This window comes from Telopea speciosissima, chromosome 10, assembly GCF_018873765.1.
Source record: "Telopea speciosissima isolate NSW1024214 ecotype Mountain lineage chromosome 10, Tspe_v1, whole genome shotgun sequence".
Lineage (NCBI taxonomy): Eukaryota > Viridiplantae > Streptophyta > Magnoliopsida > Proteales > Proteaceae > Telopea > Telopea speciosissima.
The window spans coordinates 54,830-74,428 of record NC_057925.1 but is presented as its reverse complement, the minus strand read 5'-3'; the positions used below and the strand labels follow the sequence as shown (position 1 = coordinate 74,428).

Genomic DNA, 19,599 nt, shown 5'->3' with positions numbered 1-19,599 from the left:
CTAAATATTATGCTACTCTGCGCAGCCTTTGGCAACAGTTGGACCACTTCTCTGATTACCAACCTGATAATGCTACTAATCTGGCTGCCTATAAGAAACATGTGGAAAAAATCAGGGTCTATGACTTCTTGGCAGGGTTGAATGTTGAGTATGACCCAATTTGTGTTCAAGTGTTGGGCCATTCCCCTTTTCCCAAACTTGAGCAGTCTTATGCCTTGGTCTCCTCTGAAGAAAATCACCGAGCTGCTATATTGCACCCTGCTGTCCCTGACAGATTAGCCCTTCGACTCATCGCACGGCTCCTTCTACACCGGCTTGGCACTCTCTCGTGGGTGGTACAACTATCGGCACTATTACTTGTGAGCATTGTCATAAGCCTTATCACACCAAGGACAAATGTTGGAAACTTCATGGGAAGCCTGCTGACTTTGAGGCTAAACGGGCTGCCAAGCGAAAACCAAAAACCAAGGCCAATCACTCTGAGTCTGTCACTGCAGCCCCTACTACTGACAATGGCCTATCTCAGGAGGATTTACAGGCATTCCTATGTGTGCTAAAGTCTTCCACTGCTGCTGCCTCTACTACACCAGCTACTGCCACTTCGTCTACTCCTTCAGGTTCACACTTTGCTCGGTCAGGTATTTCATTTGGTGGTCATTATGCCTCTGTAGCTTCCCATCCTTGGATCATTGATTCTGGAGCTACAGATCACATGACCGGGTCCTCTAGCCTCTTCCATCGTTATTCTCCTACCTCTGGGAAAGACAAAGTCAAGGTGGCTGATGGTTCCCTTTCCTCCATTTCTGGAAAAGGAATCATTAACTGCACTCCTTCCCTTCCTTTGTCCAATGTTTTACATATTCCAAATTTTACTACTAACCTTCTTTCTATTAGTAGTATAACTCGTGATCTTAACTGCAAAGTAACCTTTTTTCCTTCCCATTGTGTTTTTCAGGATCTGGACTGTGGGAAGACGATTGGATTGGGTAAAGTGCATGGTGGCCTATACCTGCTTGATGATGGACGTTTCACTCCACCTCCATTACTACCACTACATCAGAATTCCTTAGTATCTTCTGAAATTTATCAGTGGCACTCTAGATTAGGTCACCCCCCCTTAAGCATCTTAACATCTTTATTTCCTACTTTGGTCAAACATTGTGATAAGACCGATTTCTTTTGTGAGGCTTGTGTTCTGGCCAAACAGACATGTTCAACTTATTCTATTTCTAATAAAAAGAGTTCTTCACTTTTTCACTTAGTACATTCTGATGTTTGGGGCCCCAGTTGTAAGACTTTGGTTTCTGGTCACCGTTGGTTTGTCTCTTTTATTGATTGCCATTCTAGATACACATGGGTTTATCTTTTACACACCAAAAGTCAAGTTTTTTCTTGTTTTCAGCATTTCCATAACATGGTCAAAACTCAGTTCAATGCTACTCTCAAAGTCTTGAAAAGTGATAATGGGACTGAGTATACGGAGACTCAATTTCAGAAATACCTTGCTGATAATGGGATTGTTCATCAGACAAGTTGTGTTGATACCCCAGCCCAAAATGGTGTGGCAGAAAGGAAGAACCGACACTTGTTGGAAGTGGCCAGGGCGTTGATGTTTTCGCACCATGTTCCCTCCCAATATTGGGGGGATGCTAATCTTACTGCAACCTATCTTATTAATCGGTTGCCTTCCCGTGTTCTTGACTCCCGCAGTCCGGCCGATATTTTACATGGGAATTCCACCTTTGTGGTTCCTCCCAAAGTTTTCGGTTGTGTGTGTTATGCCAGAGACACTAAACCTTATGGTAAATTTGATCCTCGTGGGTTAAGGTGTATTTTTTTAGGTTATTCTCTAACCCAGAAAGGTTATAAGTGTTACCACCCTCCTTCTCGTCGTATTTTGGTCAGTATGGATGTGGTCTTTCGTGAAAGTCTTACCTATTATCAGTCTACACATCTTTAGGGGGAGAATTCTGGTTCCAGTGAAGATGTGCTTGTGTTTCCTCCCCTTGAAATTCCTCCTTTGGCTGCTGCCCAGCCTCCTACCACTGCTGCCCAGCCTCCTACCGCTGCTGTCCAGCCTCCTTTGGCTGCTGTCCCTTCATCTGTAGGGACTCCTTTACAAGGGGAGTATGTAGGAAATAATGGTAGTAATGATCATTGTTAGGGGGAGTTGACTCCAGTCCAGAGAACCATCAGTGAATTTCAGAAGAAAATTGACAACTCTAATATCATCACCTACAAGAGACACTCCAACAGAGGGCAACATCAATCCACTGTGGCACCAATACCTATCCAATTGCCAACCCAGGAGTCAGATCCTCCTCCTCCTTGTGGTGAGACCTCTCCTTCCGATCTACCTATTGCTCATCGAAAAGGTACTAGGACTTGCACCCTGCATCCCATTTCTCGCTTTGTTTCTTATAGTTCTCTTTCTCCATCTGTTCGTGCATTTGTGTCCTCTCTTTCTTCTGTTCCTATTCCTAAAAACTGGCAGGAAGCATATACAGATGGAAAGTGGAAGGCAGCTATGTTGGAAGAAATGAGAGCTTTAGAAAAAAACAACACTTGGGATCTTGTAACCCTCCCTCCAGGAAAAAAACCAGTGGGATGTAAGTGGGTATTTGTAGTCAAACAAAAGATTGATGGGTCTGTGGATCGGTATATGGCACGTTTGGTTGCAAAGGGCTTCACCCAAACATATGGGATTGACTTTCAGGAAACTTTTGCCCCTGTTGCAAAATTGAATACAGTTCGGGTTTTACTATCGTGTGCAGTTAATCTTGGATGGGATCTCCAACAATTGGATGTGAAGAATGCCTTCCTAAATGGGGAACTTTGTGAGGAGGTATACATGGATATTCCACCAGGTTTTTCTTCAGACAATAATGAAGGCAAGGTGTGCAAATTGAACCGAGCATTGTATGGGCTGAAGCAGTCACCTCGAGCATGGTTTGGTCGGTTCCACAAGGCAATGGCATCTGTTGGCTACAAGCAAAGTAATGCTGATCATACTCTCTTTATAAAGAGGGCTAGTAAGAAGCTCACTGTTCTTATAGTGTATGTGGATGACATTGTGGTTACAGGCAATGATGGGGATGAGATCAGCCGGTTGAAGAGGTTTCTTGGGCAGGAATTCGAGATTAAAGATCTAGGGCCGTTGCGGTACTTTCTTGGGATTGAGGTTGCCAGATCTTCTAAAGGCATCTTTCTCTCCCAAAGGAAGTATGTCCTAGACTTGTTGACTGAAACTGGTCTGTTAGGATGTTACCCTTCAGATACTCCTATGGAGGCTACTGTTCGTCTCAAAGAAAAGGAGGGTGAACCTGTTGATAAAGGCCGGTACCAACGCCTAGTGGGAAAGCTGATTTATCTCTCACACACTCGTTCAGATATTGCTGTTGCTGTGAGTACTGTGAGTCAGTTCATGCATGATCCCTATTCTTCTCACATGGAGGCTGTTCTTCGGATTCTCCACTACTTGAAGTCAGCTCCTGGAAAAGGCATCTTCTGACTCCTAATGGTAACCTACGGGTAGAGGCGTATACCGATGCTGACTGGGCTGGTTCTGCATAGCGGAAGTCTATCTCTGGGTACAGTTCTTTTGTAGGTGGCAATTTGGTCACTTGGCGTAGCAAGAAGCAGAATGTGGTGGCTCGTTCTAGTGCTGAAGCCGAGTTTCGGGCTATGGCACAAGGCATTTGTGAGTTACTTTGGTTGAAAGGCTTGCTACAAGATCTTGGTGTTCCTGTTCATCTTCCTATGATGTTGTATTGTGATAACAAAGCTGCAATCAGCATTGCACACAACCCGGTACAGCATGATCGCACTAAACATGTTGAAGTGAACAGACATTTCATCAAGGAAAAGCTGGAAGAAGGGTTGATTTGTGTTCCCTTTGTGAAGACTGCTGATCAGGTTGCTGATATCTTCACTAAGGGATTATCTGGGAAATTGTTCCATCCCATTCTAGTCAAGTTGGGCATGATTGATATATTTGCACCAACTTGAGGGGGAGTGTTAAATTATGTACACCAGAATACCATGGGGGTATTCTAGTCTTTTGGGTGTTTTATTTATTTTTTATTTATGTATTTATGAGCAAGGGTAGAAATGTAATTAGGGCTGTGACACTGTTCACATGAACAGTATCGTGAATAGTGTTTCTGCTTGTAATCTCTTTTATTATTATTATAAATAGAGAGCTTGACTGATCTCATTGATCATTCAAGCATTATTCCACAAACCTGTTTTGTTAACACCCTTATTTTCTTATTTCCCAAAACCTGAAACCCAAACCCTAATTTTCTGAAATTTGAAATTTCATTCAAACCTTGTCTAACCTTCACTGATAGCTTCCCCTAGACCTGCCTAGCATTACCATATAAATTTACCCCCATTCCCCTAAACCTAACCCTAGTTTTGACCTAAACAACCCCAAAACTGCCAATCGGCTAGTAGGCAAGGGTCTGATTTTACTTGGCTCCTAGTAGATTCTATCATCTATCTAGGACTACATTAAGTTATTATCAGAGCCATGGATCAACATGGTAATCCAGTGTTGAATCCATTACTAGCACATCTCCCGATCCTATGGCAGCAATGTTAGAGATGTTTCAGAAATTCACTGCTGATCAGAAGACCTTAGCTGATGATATTAGAGCTGAATAGAGAGCTATTGCTGAAAGGTTGCAAGTAATTGAGCATAGACAGGTTGCACCTAATAGGGACAGCAATAGTCCTCTATTGTAGAAAACCTAGGACCTGTAAGTCTGTAACCAGTAACTTGAGAGAAGAGAAAAAAGAGAGAATGAGAGAATAATAACTTGTTGTTTTCATTGATAGGAAAGCCCCAATAGAGGGGAAATTACAAATAGAAAGGGGAACTCCTAATCAGATTAGGAATTCCTAATCATGATAGGATTCCAAGTTACAATAGGAAAAGAACTAGAACTAACAACTCAAACTGAAACTAAGACTAACAACTCACAGTAGAATTAGGACTTGACATAATTAGAAACTAGGGCTCCAACTAGGACTAGGAAAATAGAAGATACACATATCAACCAAATCACTGTTCACGTGAACAGTGTCACGTGAACAGTACTTCAACACTCCCCCTCAAGCTGGATTATACAAATAAGTAAAGAAAGAAGATCCAGCTTGAACTAAAATGAGAAAAGGTACTAATGCCCAACTTGAACAAAATGGAAAAAAAAACTAAGGTGCAGCTGAATCCAGCTTGACATATGAATGCAGCTCCCAAATAAACCTTCAAGAACTTGAAAAAATAGATCTTCAAAACTTGGACAGACATGATCAGCAAACCGGGACTGGAATGTCTTCCAAAAAAGGCAGCTTTCAACGATCTTCAATAGCTATCCAGTGATGAATCTCAGATTGTCATAGTGACATAAAATCTTGAAGTGAAATAACTAGAGCAGCAAGTAGCGAAAACAAACTGAATTAGGCCGCGGAAAAAAAAACTGTATCAACCCAATCGAAAGTCCTCAAATAGGCAACAACCAAATATCTTCAATATTTCAATACTTCAATCTCCCCCTTATGGCAAACTCAACCCAATAACAAAGTAGATACCCATTGACAATGGTGAAAACTCTGATCGTCTATGCTTTGCACCAAGTGTTCCTGCAAGTTCTGCTTCTATAATGTCTGCAGGTGTACTGTACATAATCCCCCCCTCACGTGTAGTACACGTGAACATAACAGAGATAATGTAAAAGATAGGGCAAAAACATAATATTCCAGAATTTGCTAAAAGTGCTATGGGTAATTAAAAAGGAAGGAATGGCAAAATTGTAATTTACCAGAAGTTTCCAAAGGTGTTATGGGTAATTGCCAAAGGTATGTTTTGGGATATGAAGGGAATTAGTATTATTGAAAGGGAACCGTGTTGGAAAAAAAGGATGGCATGGATGTAATTCGGTGGAAATCCATTTTTAAATACAAACCAAACCAAAGGGCAAACTGGTAATAAACCAGAATTTTCAAGGATCAATTGGGTAGTCAAATAGGGGAATGTATTAAAAGGTAATGGCAGTTCCGTAAATAACCAGAATTTTGTAAGGGGTTTTGGTAAACAAAAAAAAATGGGATGCAATTGGTAAAATAATGGCTATGGAGAGTGGCTATTTGGTAAATAACCAGAATTTTCAAGGGGACAGATTTGGAAAAGAATTTAATTCCCTAGTAGAAAGGCTAAACTAGGAATGAAATGTAAAAAATGGATTAAAGATAATAAGAGATGAAGAGAAGGGTATTATTGGAACTCAAAATATAAGGTTTTAAGAAACCAACGTACGAAGGTTGTCTTCAACCTTACGACAAAAAGAAGCCAGGGAAAGCTTGGCAGCGGAAACAAGGGGAGAAGAGGAACCAGCAGAAGCGGCAACTCCTCATGGTTCATGATCTCCTAGAACTAGCAGCACCATCTCCAACCTCCAGCCAAAAAACCAGCCGAAAAAACGATGGCAGCACATCATAGAAACCCAATCTCACGATAGATCTGCAACTCCATTGACCAAACCTTTGAATCAAGGAGGAGCATCTTCACAAACCAGTAACAGGGTTATCGATTCAGCAAACCTTGGTAGCAACTCGATACCAACAAGTTGCTACTGAATAATCAACATCAGTAGCAAATCGATTCAGCCAGCGAAGAGAACCTGTTAACAGTCACGCTACCAGCAGGAAACCCCTATACCCCCATTGACTTAAGAGAAAAGTGGAAACAGAGAGGCGGAAACCAAAGGACCCCATTGATGAAGGGTGTCTTCAAACTTCGAACCAGCAGCCAACGGATCTGGTTCAGATATGGTAGATCGAGATGGATCGAGATGCAGCAGGTCTTCAAGTAACCTGGAATTTCAGCAAAGAAGGCCGTAGGCAGAACAGATCTTCAAAAAACAAGAGAAGCCCGTGTCGAGTCAAATAAATCTTCGGCAGTAGAACAGACACTGCTTCCAGAAAACCTCCGAACCTTAGGGCAGCAGCAGAAAATCGTTACAGCCAAGGATCCTCTTCAACCTTGCAATTCCAGCATACAATGACTGCGGAAAATTTAAAAAAATCGATAAAGATTAAATGAGCAGGAAACCCTAGTTCTTCTTTTCTTTCTATGAACTAGGGTTTCTCTATAAATTGGAGAACTTTGAAACGACTCTCAAAACTGCAAACCAGAAGAGAATCAATCACTGGTTACAACAACTTTGATACCATGTAGAAAACCTAGGACCTGTAACCAGTAACTTGAGAGAAGAGAAAAAAGAGAGAATGAGAGAATAATAGCTTGTTGTTTTCATTGATAGGAAAGCCCCATAAATAGAGGGGAAATTACAAATAGAAAGGGGAACTCCTAATCAGATTAGGAATTCCTAATCATGATAGGATTCCAAGTTACAATAGGAAAAGAACTAGAACTAACAACTCAGACTGAAACTAAGACTAACAACTCACAGTAGAATTAGGACTTGACATAATTAGAAACTATGACTCCAACTAGGACTAGGAAAATAGAAGATACACATATCAACCAAATCACTGTTCACTTGAACAGTACTTCACCAAGAAGATAGATATCAGGTGGATTTAGAAGTACATGGAACTTTGGGAAGAGAAAGGGATCACAGAGATCACTCCAGAGTTCACAGAGATATCAAGTGGATTCAGAAGTACATGGAACTCTGGAAAGAGAAAGGGATCACAGAGATCACTCCAGAGTTCACAGAGGCCATTCTAGAGATCACAGGGATCACTCCAGAGATCTTAGGAATCACTCCAGAGATCATAAAGATCACAGGGAAAGATACAGAGATCATAGAGACAGACGTAGATATGACAGGAATGACAGAGATGGGCCTAGAGAAGATAGGAACAGAAACAGAGAAGAGCCTAGGAGGCCTAATTTTGAAGAATACATAAGGTCCTATTTTACAGATGAAGTTTCCAATCGAAGGTATGACACTCAGAAGGTGAAGCTCGAGTTAAAGGAGTTCGATGGGAACCATGATCCTCAGGTATTTTATGATTGGCTTGCAGCCCTTGATGATTACTTTGACTGGTATGACTTGCCTGAAGACGGGAAGATGAGATTGGCATGTACCAAGCTGGTTGGTCTTGCCAGAGAATGGTGGAGAACTGCAGAAAGGGACATGGAACTTGATGGCCATGCACCCACTACATGGGTTGATATGAGATATGACTTGAGGGAGAAATATTTGCCCAGACATTACAGAGCACAGGTATAAGATCAATTCAACTCCCTACACCAAGGGACCATGATTGTATCTGAGTACATGCAGAAGTTTGATGCTCTCTCTTCTCGCACTGGCACGAGAGAGAGTACTACTCAGATGTTATCTCGGTTTCGACTGGGATTGAGGGCTGATATTATCAGAGGTATTAGAGTAGCTGATGTCAGAGATGTGCGGGATTGTTTTGAGAAGGCATTGAAGGCTGAAGAATTATTGGCTGGGAATAGAAGATTTGGTTCCTCCACTAAAGACACCAAAGCATCTTTTGCAGCATCCAAGTCTACCACTACTGATTACACACGACATAGCAACTCTACTGCTGGTCCTACACGATCAGGCTACTCTAACGGCAGTACTTCTCGTCCTGTAGCTTCCTCATGTGTGGATGTCAAGGGCAAAGCCCCTATGGTCAGTAATGACCCCCACAGGTGTTATCACTGCAATGAGTTAGGCCACCATGCCAAGGATTGCCCACAAAAGCATAGGCAGGTTAATGTGGCTGAAAAAGAAGAGAAAACTTCTGATGATGAACAAGGTTTACATGCTTATCCCCCATCCGATGATGATGATGTGGCTGGTTATTATGAAGATTTGAGTGACAATACTCGAGGTATTCATGTTCTTACTCAAGTATTGATGGCTGATACAGCAGGAGATGAAGAGGTGATTCCACAGGAAAACAGTGACCTTCAAGATGTTGTTCTTGAAGAGGTGGAGCATGAGTCTCAAGCATTAGATGAGAAGGTTGCTAAGACTCTATGGACAGGACATTCCTAGTTGCTGCTGATTCAGAAAACGAACACATAGAGTTTGTGATGTCACCTTGGTTCTTTAAAGAGAAGGCTCCACAACTTGAAGACTTTATTCCTACTGTTCCAGCCTCACCAGAATTTTGTTCGGGAAGTGTTAAAGCTGCCGCTCACATGCTGATTCCTCTTCATCACCACAAAATTCGAGGACGAGTTTCTTCAAGCCAAAACAGTATTTGGAGTGATATTACTGATGTCAAGAAGCTTAGCACCGAGTTGCAAGAGTGTTTCATGGCCTTCACCCATTGATCGGAGATGAATGTTTTTAAGTCGGGGAGAGTTGATGCAGATCCAAGCATCCACGAGCTGAAGAAGCCACCACCCTAATCATAGGGTCTTAGTTGGGAGCCTTAGTTATTTTAGCCTTAGTTTATTTTCTGTTTTCAATACTTATTTTATTTTTCATGTTTTAGTGTTTTAAATTGAACCGGTTGAACCACTGGTCCAATTTAAATGAAATGTTCCTATTGGCTGATAGGGTCTTATATCCTATTGGTTACTTAGGAATCTTCTAAGTGTTTTAATTGGTTTTAAGTTGTTTTAATTAGCTTTTAATTTCAGTCATACCCTTCCACGATTTATGAAGGAGGGATTTAGATTTGTAATAGGATTTGGGCCCAAGACCATATTATTAATAGAAAACGTGGGAGGCTCTACAAAGAATACAATTTTTTTTAAATATTTCGTTTGAAGCTTGCTGCCTTTGCTCCTGTGAGAGTGTTGCTGCCTTGTAAATCTCAAGGTGAGGGATTGGGGGATTACGGATCGACTCCTTGCATCTGTTATGGTCGGGAGGTTTTTCTTCTTCACTCCTTGCATCTGTTCAGATTGGGAGATACCTTCTTCAATCAATTTTCAAGCTGTTATTGCCGCTGATCTTTAAACCAGTAAGTTATTTTAATTTCCTGCAACTATCCTCCTCCTAATCCTCTATAGCCTACCCTAATCATTCCCCAATCGATCCCCACTAAACCCTAGCTTCATTAAACCCTCGAATCCCTGTCCAGCCCTATTCCCCCATCAGCTTGCACTCAAATTTCAACCACAGTTCCTGCTCAGCAACCCTTCCACTCGACCTTAACCCTAGGTCCATCCTCCCCTCAAAACCGTTATTCCCCTCCTTCCCCATTAAACCCAAAACCCTAGAATTTCAAGATCTCCACTTTTACCCATCCATTCAGCCTGAAACTTTGGCCGAGTGACCTTCTCTGCCCTTGGGAAACTCGACCTGAACCTCTGCCCATAATTCCAATCATAAACCCTAGTTTCCCCTATTTTCTTATTTCCTAAAACCCGAAACCCTAACCCTAATTTTCTGAAATTTGAAATTTCATTCAAACCTTGTTTAAACCTTCACTGATAGCTTCCCCTAGACCAGACTAGCATTACCATATAAAATTTACCCCCATTCCCCTAAACCTAATCCTAGTTTTGATCTAAACAGCCCCAAAACTGCCAATCGGCTAGTAGGTTGCAAGGGTCTGATTTTACCTGGCTCCTAGTAGATTCTATCATCTATCTAGGACTACATTACTCCCACTCCATTCAATATATATTCACTTAAAGGAACCAAAGGACACAATAGGAAAATAAGAAAATAAGAAAATAAAGCATTTTAATACCTAAACTATCCCAAATTAATACCGAAACTTTACATAGTCTCTACTAACACACTACACTCAGGTCTGGAAGATATTGCTAATACGTCAATCTTCATTCTCAAAGACCTTGTGGGTGGTCAAAATAGGACGAAAAACGAAACAAGGATGTGGTTCCCCATCGCTGTTAACACCGTGGACTTCACCAAGCTCATGTTTTTGCTCCAATAGAACTGTCATGAGACTCCGTTGCTCTTTCGGAGCAAGTGGTATAAAAGAATCTTTATCAATATAAGCTACCAGACGGTTTAGACATTGGGAAGAAATATTTCCGTATCTTTTACATGTAAAATACTGAGTCGTGGCCTTCGGCATTATGGGAAGTCTGTTAGAACTTCGACCTCGAGGTAGAGAGTAGGAGCGGTTTGTCCTAGAAGATGCTATCTATGAACAGTTAACTTCTGGCTTGCTGAATGACTTTACTTGGGGAGAAGATTGTTGCTGACTAGGACTATCACCCTTAGTAAACGTATCTGTAAAAGTTTCCAAGTGTATGGCCTCTTCATACTCTCCTCACCTGATATGCTACTTGTACTGCGTCATCCATCTTAGGAAGTCGATTGGATGCTTGTACAACATTGATTTAAGGATGCAAGCCATTACAAAACTAGGCCCTCAATACCACCGTATCCCACCCAAAATCAGATTGAGTGGCTAAGTAATAAAATCTGGCTACATACTCAACAATCATGAATTTCATGATGTTATGTCTCAACTGTGCAAACTTGAGGTGCATGTGTTGATTGTAATCGCCCGATAGGAATCTTCAGTTTAAGGCCTCCCTCATCTCAGCCTAAGTAATGAATACCCTGATGCCTTGAATTCGATTCTGCTAGTGCTTGATCCACCAGACTTGAGCCTTGCCCTTCAGTTTAGCCTCCACAAAAAGAATCTTTCTAGCCTCAGTCAACCCGTGTCATCCGAAAAATATCTCCAAAGTCCAAACTGTGAATCCAGTCAAGATCTGCCTTGGGTTGTTATCCCATAAAAATCGAGGACGTCCAATCTAGTTCCTCTGTCAGCTCCATAAAGATTTTCATGCCGTACAGCTCCATATGGGGGTAGCGGTTGTGTAAAACATGGTGGTGACGGTGGTCAGTGGTCGGCGGGGCAATGTGAATCGGGCCTTATGGTACGGAGTTGGAAGAATCCCCAGACTGAAGGGGACTCTTCCCCTTATCCGAAGGTGTCAACTTGTCAATAAAAGACTATAGTGACACCATTTTGGACTGAAGGCAAGTAATTGTGGATTTGAAGCCATCAACACTAGTGGCGAGTTTATCAACCAGTCTATGAGACGGGTACTGTCAGCTTGGTTTTCTCCTTGTGGGAGTTGAACAGTTGAATAACATCACTGACGCCATTTTGGACTGAAGGGAAGTAACTGTGGATTTGAAGCCGTCAACACTAGTGCCGAGTTTATCAACCTCTATGAGACGGGGGATGTCAGCTTGGTTTTCTCCTTGTGGGAGTTGAACAGTTGAATAATGTCACTGTTGGCCACCACAAATTAGGATAGGGAGGAGGAAATTTAGCTTTGATACCAAATTGATGCGATCCCGAGGTTTGAAACCCTGTTTTGGTTCGTGGAAGGTAATAATGGAAAGTTGGGTAAGAAATTGATATGGCGTGGAAGAGGTGGGGTTTGTCTTCATCCTCCAGCTATGAATAGAACCAGCAAGAAGGATGTTTGTTTCAAAGGGAAGATCTCCCTCACGAGAGACCCAATCGACTTGGGGCTTTGCAGTTCGACTCACAACAGAAGGCCCTCTATGATTCCAGTGCCAACAAGCTTAAACAATCATGAAGAGAGAAGTCTCGGGACCTGCAACTACACTTTGGCAGCAAACTCAACTCCAGGTCTGTTCGTGGGCCTGGTTCTTAAGATAGAAGAAGCTGTTGGACTTGATTCTTTGGTGATTAACTCACCCTAGGGTATCGATTCAAGCCCCAAAATAGGAGGGATAACAGATGAGGGGTGAGGGAAGTCGAACCCACTTTATGTGGCTGTTAACTGTCACTAGTTGCCGGAAACAGGAACAGAAAATAAAAGGAGAGGAAAAATGGGTAAGGGAAGGAAAGAAAAACAAACAAGAAGGAAGGGAAAGGGTATATCGTACATGAGAGAAAGGGAAGAGAGAGAACCAACAGCCAACAGACTGCACTATCAGGACACGTAGGCTTGCTCAAACAAAACCCAATTTCATTCTAATCAAGTAACTCATCATATGTGCTTACATTACATATAAATAAAAGAAACCCAATTCAATATGGAAACTTACTCAACTAGGAAACAACTCAAATTAGGAAAGTACCAAATAACTTGTTGAAATTATTTATCCATCCATGTCCCCCTTTGGATGGTCCGCCGTGTTAGAGCTCTTAAATGATATACATATTGTTTCCTCCCTTTCCTACAAGGTCGGCCTTTTAGAGGAAGTGGTTCCAACATGGTATCAGAGCAGGCAGGGGTCACGATATCGAGTCCCTATGGGAGCGGGCAGGTGTTGAAATTATTTATCCACCCGTGTCCCCCTTTGGATAGTCCGCCGTGTTAGAGCTCCTATATGATATACATATTGTTTCCTCCCTTTCCTACAAGGTCGGCCTTTTAGAGGAAGCAGTTCCAACATAACTCCTATATAATCTATCTATCATGAGAAAATAAAATAAAGGATTGCTCCTATGTAATCCGGGTTGGGCCGGTTGGCTTGGGTCTCCAAAGTGTGTCATTCCGGTCCAACCATGCTAAAGCAACTGCATCAAAATACAGACAAAAGATTGAGCAATGGGCCCAAGTGGATGCAAACAAGCCCTTCTCTAACTTTTCCCCCACAAGACTGAAAAATGACCCTTTAGCAGAAAAAGAAGAAAATGTCAAGTAGACACCAAATAAGACTACAATACTATACCCTCCCCACCTGTCTAAGTAAACTTTTAAAAACATACAATAATAGCTCCTCTGTACGTCTAACTATTGGGCCACACAAACGAATTCAAAACTAATCTACTTCTATTTAAAAATTATCCTGTAGTTTGGTCCTATGGTATTATACGCTCCCAATCAGCAAATACAAATCCAAGACCCTGGTTTTGAGATCCAACTACATCAAACACATCTGATCTTCCCCCTGCATTTCCTATTGACGGTAAACTATTTGGGATTGAAAATATGACTCTTATATTGATTTCTATTTTTTATTCAACTTAACTATTAAGCAGATTAAAGACTCGAACCCGCAACCACTAGGTCTCAATGGAGCAACCTTACCTTTGCACCAAGGTAAGGTAAGTGGGCATGTACCAGAACCCACGACCACTAAAGACTCGAGGATAATTAATATTAAAATTTTTATGGCCCATGTAACTCAGTTTGTGGGCATTATAAATATGCCTGTTACAACTAAATGATAAAGTGGATGACTGAACATAACACAACCCAAATGACGCAGAGTGACAAAAACTTCTTTTGGCTTGTAGGCTGGCCAGTTGACTGACATGATAGGGAACTGTTTTGTGAGGAAGGATATAAGTACTGTGAGGCCCCTTGGACTTCTGAAATATCAAAGGGCTTGCATCAGGCGCTTTTTTTTAATATCAGATCTAAGGAGGTGGATAAACTACTTGTTACAGGCTTACTCCAAAACTTATTGCGAACATACTAAATGGAGAAGCATGAGGTCTCATGAACACTCTGGTTGACCTTTTCTATTCCATGAATCATCCTTAGTTATGGGTTCTGGTTGATATTCCTTCTTGTCATACAGGTTACTATAAACTATCTTTTGGGGAATTTGGGAAAGAAATACTCAAATACAGTTGGAGTAGTTGATCTTGGAGGTGGGTCTGTCCAAATGGCATATGCAATCTCAGAAAATGATGCTGCTAAGGCTCCAAAGATATTGAACGGAGAGAGCGCATATGTTAAAGAACTTTTTCTCAAGGGAACAAAATATTATCTTTACGTCCACAGGTTTTTCCTAATTTCCTACTTTATTTGTTGATGTTTATGAATTATAGAACTGCTGATTGCTGAGTCTATATGGTGTGCCATCCACTTTAACTCTTATGTATTTATAAATATTTTAATTATCATGAAATTCTGCCGTGGAGGAATGAGAAAAAAAATGCTTTAATCAATGATGTAGCCCTAGATTTGAATTGTTCAAACTAGGAACCAAAACAGGATCTGTACCAAAGGATAGGTTCAGTTTAGGGTTTAAAACCATGGAAAAATAATAGTTCAGGGAAAACACCCAAATAAACAAGAAATCATATGAGGGAACCAGGAGAACGATGGGAACTAAATCGTATGAGGAAACTAAGAGAACATGGGAACTAAATCATATTAGGAAACCAAGAGAACAATGGGTAAAACTAAATCATATGAGGAAACCAAGAGAACAATGGGAACTAAAATATATTAGGTTAGGGATGGGGTAATAAATCACAAGTACTCCTCAAGTTTCTCATCTTTGAAAAGAGCATTCCCTTTCATCTTTCTGCAGTTCCAAGGGTTTTGGGATTTGAACTTACTTGTTGGAGAAGAACAAGAGCTTGAGATCAGATTGCTTGATTGTGGATCAACAATGGAGATGCAAAGGTAACCAAATAAACTACCCGACTTCCCACCACAAAGTGTCAATCGGATCAAACACCGATCCCACCCCACTAGCCTTGATCAAACACAAGACAAATCTTCAAAGGAGAAGAGCAGCTAAAAGCTTTTCATTAATCAAATCCGTGTTCAATACTTCCCCCCTTTACAACCTTATATAAAAGACTAAAAAATAGACTCCTATACTAAAAAGGAAAGGCCTAACCCAATCCTTAACTCATTTGGTAGCCTAAGCTGACTAGGAAACTGAAATAGACTCAAAACAGAGTTCTAATCCAGCCCAACTAAACACTTAAAAGAAAAGCGACTAAAATCATTTAAATTGAACCACTGGTTGAACCGGCTCAATTTAGAACGAAAACACCAAAATAAAACTAAGTATGGAATTAAAACAGATAATCCCGTATGCAACTTAATTACTCATATTTAGGCCCATAAAAGTGGCCTATTACATAGAAAACCCATGGGATCAAATGCCCAACATGTATATAACCCAACCCTAGACTTATTCCTAAGCAAAGAAGCCCAGTTTGGTGATAAATCTGCATCAATTCTCCCCAACTTGAAAAAATTCGTCGTCGAATTTTGTAGTGATGAGGGGGACAACAACATGTGAGTAGCAACTTTGACCATTCCCAAACAAAACTCTGGTGATGCAGGAACATTAGGAATAAAGTCTTCAACCCTGGGAGTTTTTTCTTCGAAGTAGTGAGGTTGAATCACAAACTTAATAAATTTTCCGACGGTAGGAATAGCATCAGGGGTGGTGACAACTTTATATGGAGTGTATGCAAAGGCTTCCTTATTCACGACCTCAGCTGGTACTACAACTTTAATTGTGTCTTCATGAACCTCTGTAATGCAATCCTCAGCTTTGGTAACCTTTTCATCGAAGACTTGAGGCACAAGTTCTACCTCTTCAAGAACAACATCATGAATGCCAACCAATGACTTCTTGTGGAGTGTTCCCGACCACTACCTCATCTTCCACTATTTCAGCTCTGTCTACTTTGATCTCTTCAATGTAGACCTCTTCAGCAATTTCTTCTACCTATTGACCTTCCGTCTTTGAAGTTTCAATCACTGCCTCTTCTCTATTATCACAGTTCATTGCGATAACTTCAGCTTTATCTTCAACTTCAAGCTCCTTTTCCTCGAATGCTTCCTTCGTTTCTTCCTTTGATGGTGCAAAGTTGAGTTGAGTCTGTATTCTAGTATTAGTGGTGCTTGACTTCCAATATTCCTCAATTTGTGAACTGAATTTCATTGATGGTTGCTTCAAGTTGTTTTCAGTTCTGAAAGTCTTTTGGTAGTAACCTAGTCGAAGGGCAAGTCTCCTTGGGATATGCTCTGGTAGGTACTTGTTTTTCAACTCGTGCTTCATCTCTTCCCAAGTCCTAGGTTCACGCCTTCTAACTTTAAGCCTCTCTTTATGGAATGTCCACCATTCTTCAGCATGACCAGTCAATCGTAAGCAAACAAAGTGAAGCTTCCTTGCCTCAGTCGTTCATGCCAATCAAAATATTCATCTAAAGAATCTAACCAATCAAGGAATATGTATGAATCTGTCTGTCTATCAAAGTAGGGAACTTCAGGCTTCACCTTCTTTGTAGTAATATCAGTATCCATAAACCTCTAAGTACGGTGAGTTCTTGAACTATTCTCTGCCATAGCTCTGATACCAATTGATGTAGCTCTTGATTTGAATTGCTCAAACTAGGAACCAAAATAGGATCTTTACCAAAGGATAGGTTCAGTTTAGGATTTAAAACCATGGAAAAATAATAGGTTAGGGAAATCACCCCAATAAACAAGAAATCATATGAGGGAACTACGAGAATGATGGGAACTAAATCGTATGAGGAAACTAAGAGAACAATGGGTAAAACTAAATCATATGAGGAAACCAAGAGAACAATGGGAACTAAAATATATTAGGTTAGGGATGGGGTAATAAATCATAACTATTCCTCAAGTTTCTCATCTTTGAAAAGAGCATTCCCTTCCATCTTTCTGCAGTTCCAAGGGTTTTGGGATTTGAACTTACTTGTTGGAGAAGAACAAGAGCTTGAGATCAGATTGCTTGACTGTGGATCAACAATGGAGATGCAAAGGTAACCAAACAAACCACCTGGGCTTCCCACCGCAAGGTACTAATCGGATCAAACACTGATCCCACCAGCCTTGATCAAACACAAGACAAATCTTCAAAAGAGAAGAGCAGCTAAAAGCTTTTCATTTTTCAAATCCGTGTTCAATACTTCCCCCTTTTATAACCTTATATAAAAGACTCAAAAATAGACGCCTACACTAAAAAGGAAAGGCCTAACCCAATCTTTAACTCATTTGGTAGCCTAAGCTGCCTAGGAAACTGAAATAGACTCAAAACAGAGTCCTAATCCAGCCCAACTAAACACTTAAAAGAAAAGCTACTAAAATCACTTAAATTGAACCACTGGTTGAACTGGTTCAATTTAGAACAAAAACACCAAAATAAAACTAAGTATGGAATTAAAACAGATAATCCCATATGCAACCTAATTACTCATATTTAGGCCCTTTTTTTTTTTTTTAAAAACCCGAACTTCTCTAGGACCCGAGCCAGCCCCTTAAATTTATTAAGACAAAAAAGAATAAAGAATACAGGGGGGGACTTCCCGCCTTACCCCAGCCCAAAGCAAATCAGCTCACAAGAACAAAACCAAGCCCTAAACTCTAAGGACCGGCAGGCCCTCTCAATCCTCCCTCACTATACATCGAAAGCCGCCTAGCGGCAAGTTATCCGGCTGGAAGGTTATGGAGCATTGCGAGGCACAAGCTTGCTTGGCCAGCCAGTCAGCAGCCCTGTTGCTCTCCCTGTAAGCAAAGGTCACAGTCGCCCTCGTCGCTTCAATCAGCTGGAGGATCTCATTGAACCAGTACCATCCCTGCCACAGGCTACACCTCTTATGAGTTATCTGTCTAACCGTGGTATCCGAGTCTGAGTGAACAATCACATCCTTGTACCCCAGATCCTGGCATAAGCGAAGGCCGTCCCTTAAAGCTCTCAGCTCTGCAATAGCATTAGTGCACCTCCCATAGCTGTTAGAAAAGACTGTCAGGACTGCTCCCTCATTGTTTCGGATGACCCCCCCTCCCCCTCCGTCTCCAGGATTGCCCCGACAGGCCCCATCAACATTAAGCTTAATAGCGACTGAAGGGGGACACCAATAGACAGGGAAGGGCCGTGTGGCTTTGACCGGAGCTACCACTAGGTCAAACCACTGCCGAATCAGCCCATCCCTTGCAGACCCCCGTCTGCCAACCTTTGAGGGGAGCGGGAGCTCTTTCACCCGCCTTCTAATGCGTTCAATGATTGTGGCAGCAGTACGCCTAGACTCCCCATGCCTCCTGCTGTTCCTTTCTTTCCATAGCTCCCACACGATCAGAGCAAGCAGCAGCCCAACTATGTAATCACTGATGCACCGGTAGCTCGCCAACCCATGCCATAGCGCTATCCGACTCCTAACGTCCTGACCTGGGTGAGGCCCCATGTCAAATAGGCAAGAAAAGAAACCCCACACCTTTGCTGCCGTAACACCATCAACTAGGCAGTAATCTGTAGTTCCCCTCTGGGGGCTTCCGCAGCAGTAACATCGAGAAGCCAATGGAATCCCTACTGTCATTAAGATAACCTCCGTAAAAGTGGCCTATTACACAGAAAACCCATGGGATCAAAGGCCCAACATGTATATAACCCAACCCTAGACTTATTCCTAAGCAAAGAAGCCCAGTTTGGTGATAAATCTGCATCAATCATGCCGCTTCTATTTAAGGGTCTCAATTGGGACGGTTCTCGGTATTCGGGACGGGTCCACATCGGTACTGGTACTAAAGGTGCCAATCCCAGTACCATCCCATTTAGTAAACGGGACCAAACCTAAGTCCCAGTCCCGATTATTAACGGGATGGGACGGTACTGGTTCCTAAACAGTTCTAAGCCCGACAAAAAAGGGAGAAGCACTTTAATGGTTCCGAGATGGTTCCATTATTAGAAAGCAACTTAGAGTACAAATCCAAGATGAATTTCATGGTTTTACTTCTTCAAACTCCCTAAGATCACATGTAAGTTTCTCAAAACGAAGTGTAAGAATTAGTGAGGACAAACTACTGCCATAGACCTTCAATACAATAACATGAAATAGACCCTTTGAAAGAGCACAAATGGTTTCAGTACCTAATCGGTATTTCGGTACTGGTACCAT

The 19,599-nt window shown here is 41.6% G+C and overlaps 1 protein-coding gene across 1 annotated transcript in view; it reads left to right on the top strand.

The window, feature by feature from the left end:
- LOC122643901 (probable apyrase 1) overlaps positions 1-19,599 on the top strand; it is a 37,412-nt gene that overhangs the window by 15,946 nt on the left and 1,867 nt on the right. Inside the window, exon 5 of the mRNA XM_043837475.1 lies at positions 14,505-14,710. Coding sequence (XP_043693410.1) covers positions 14,505-14,710 — 206 coding nt within the window. The remainder of the gene's footprint in view (positions 1-14,504; positions 14,711-19,599) is intronic.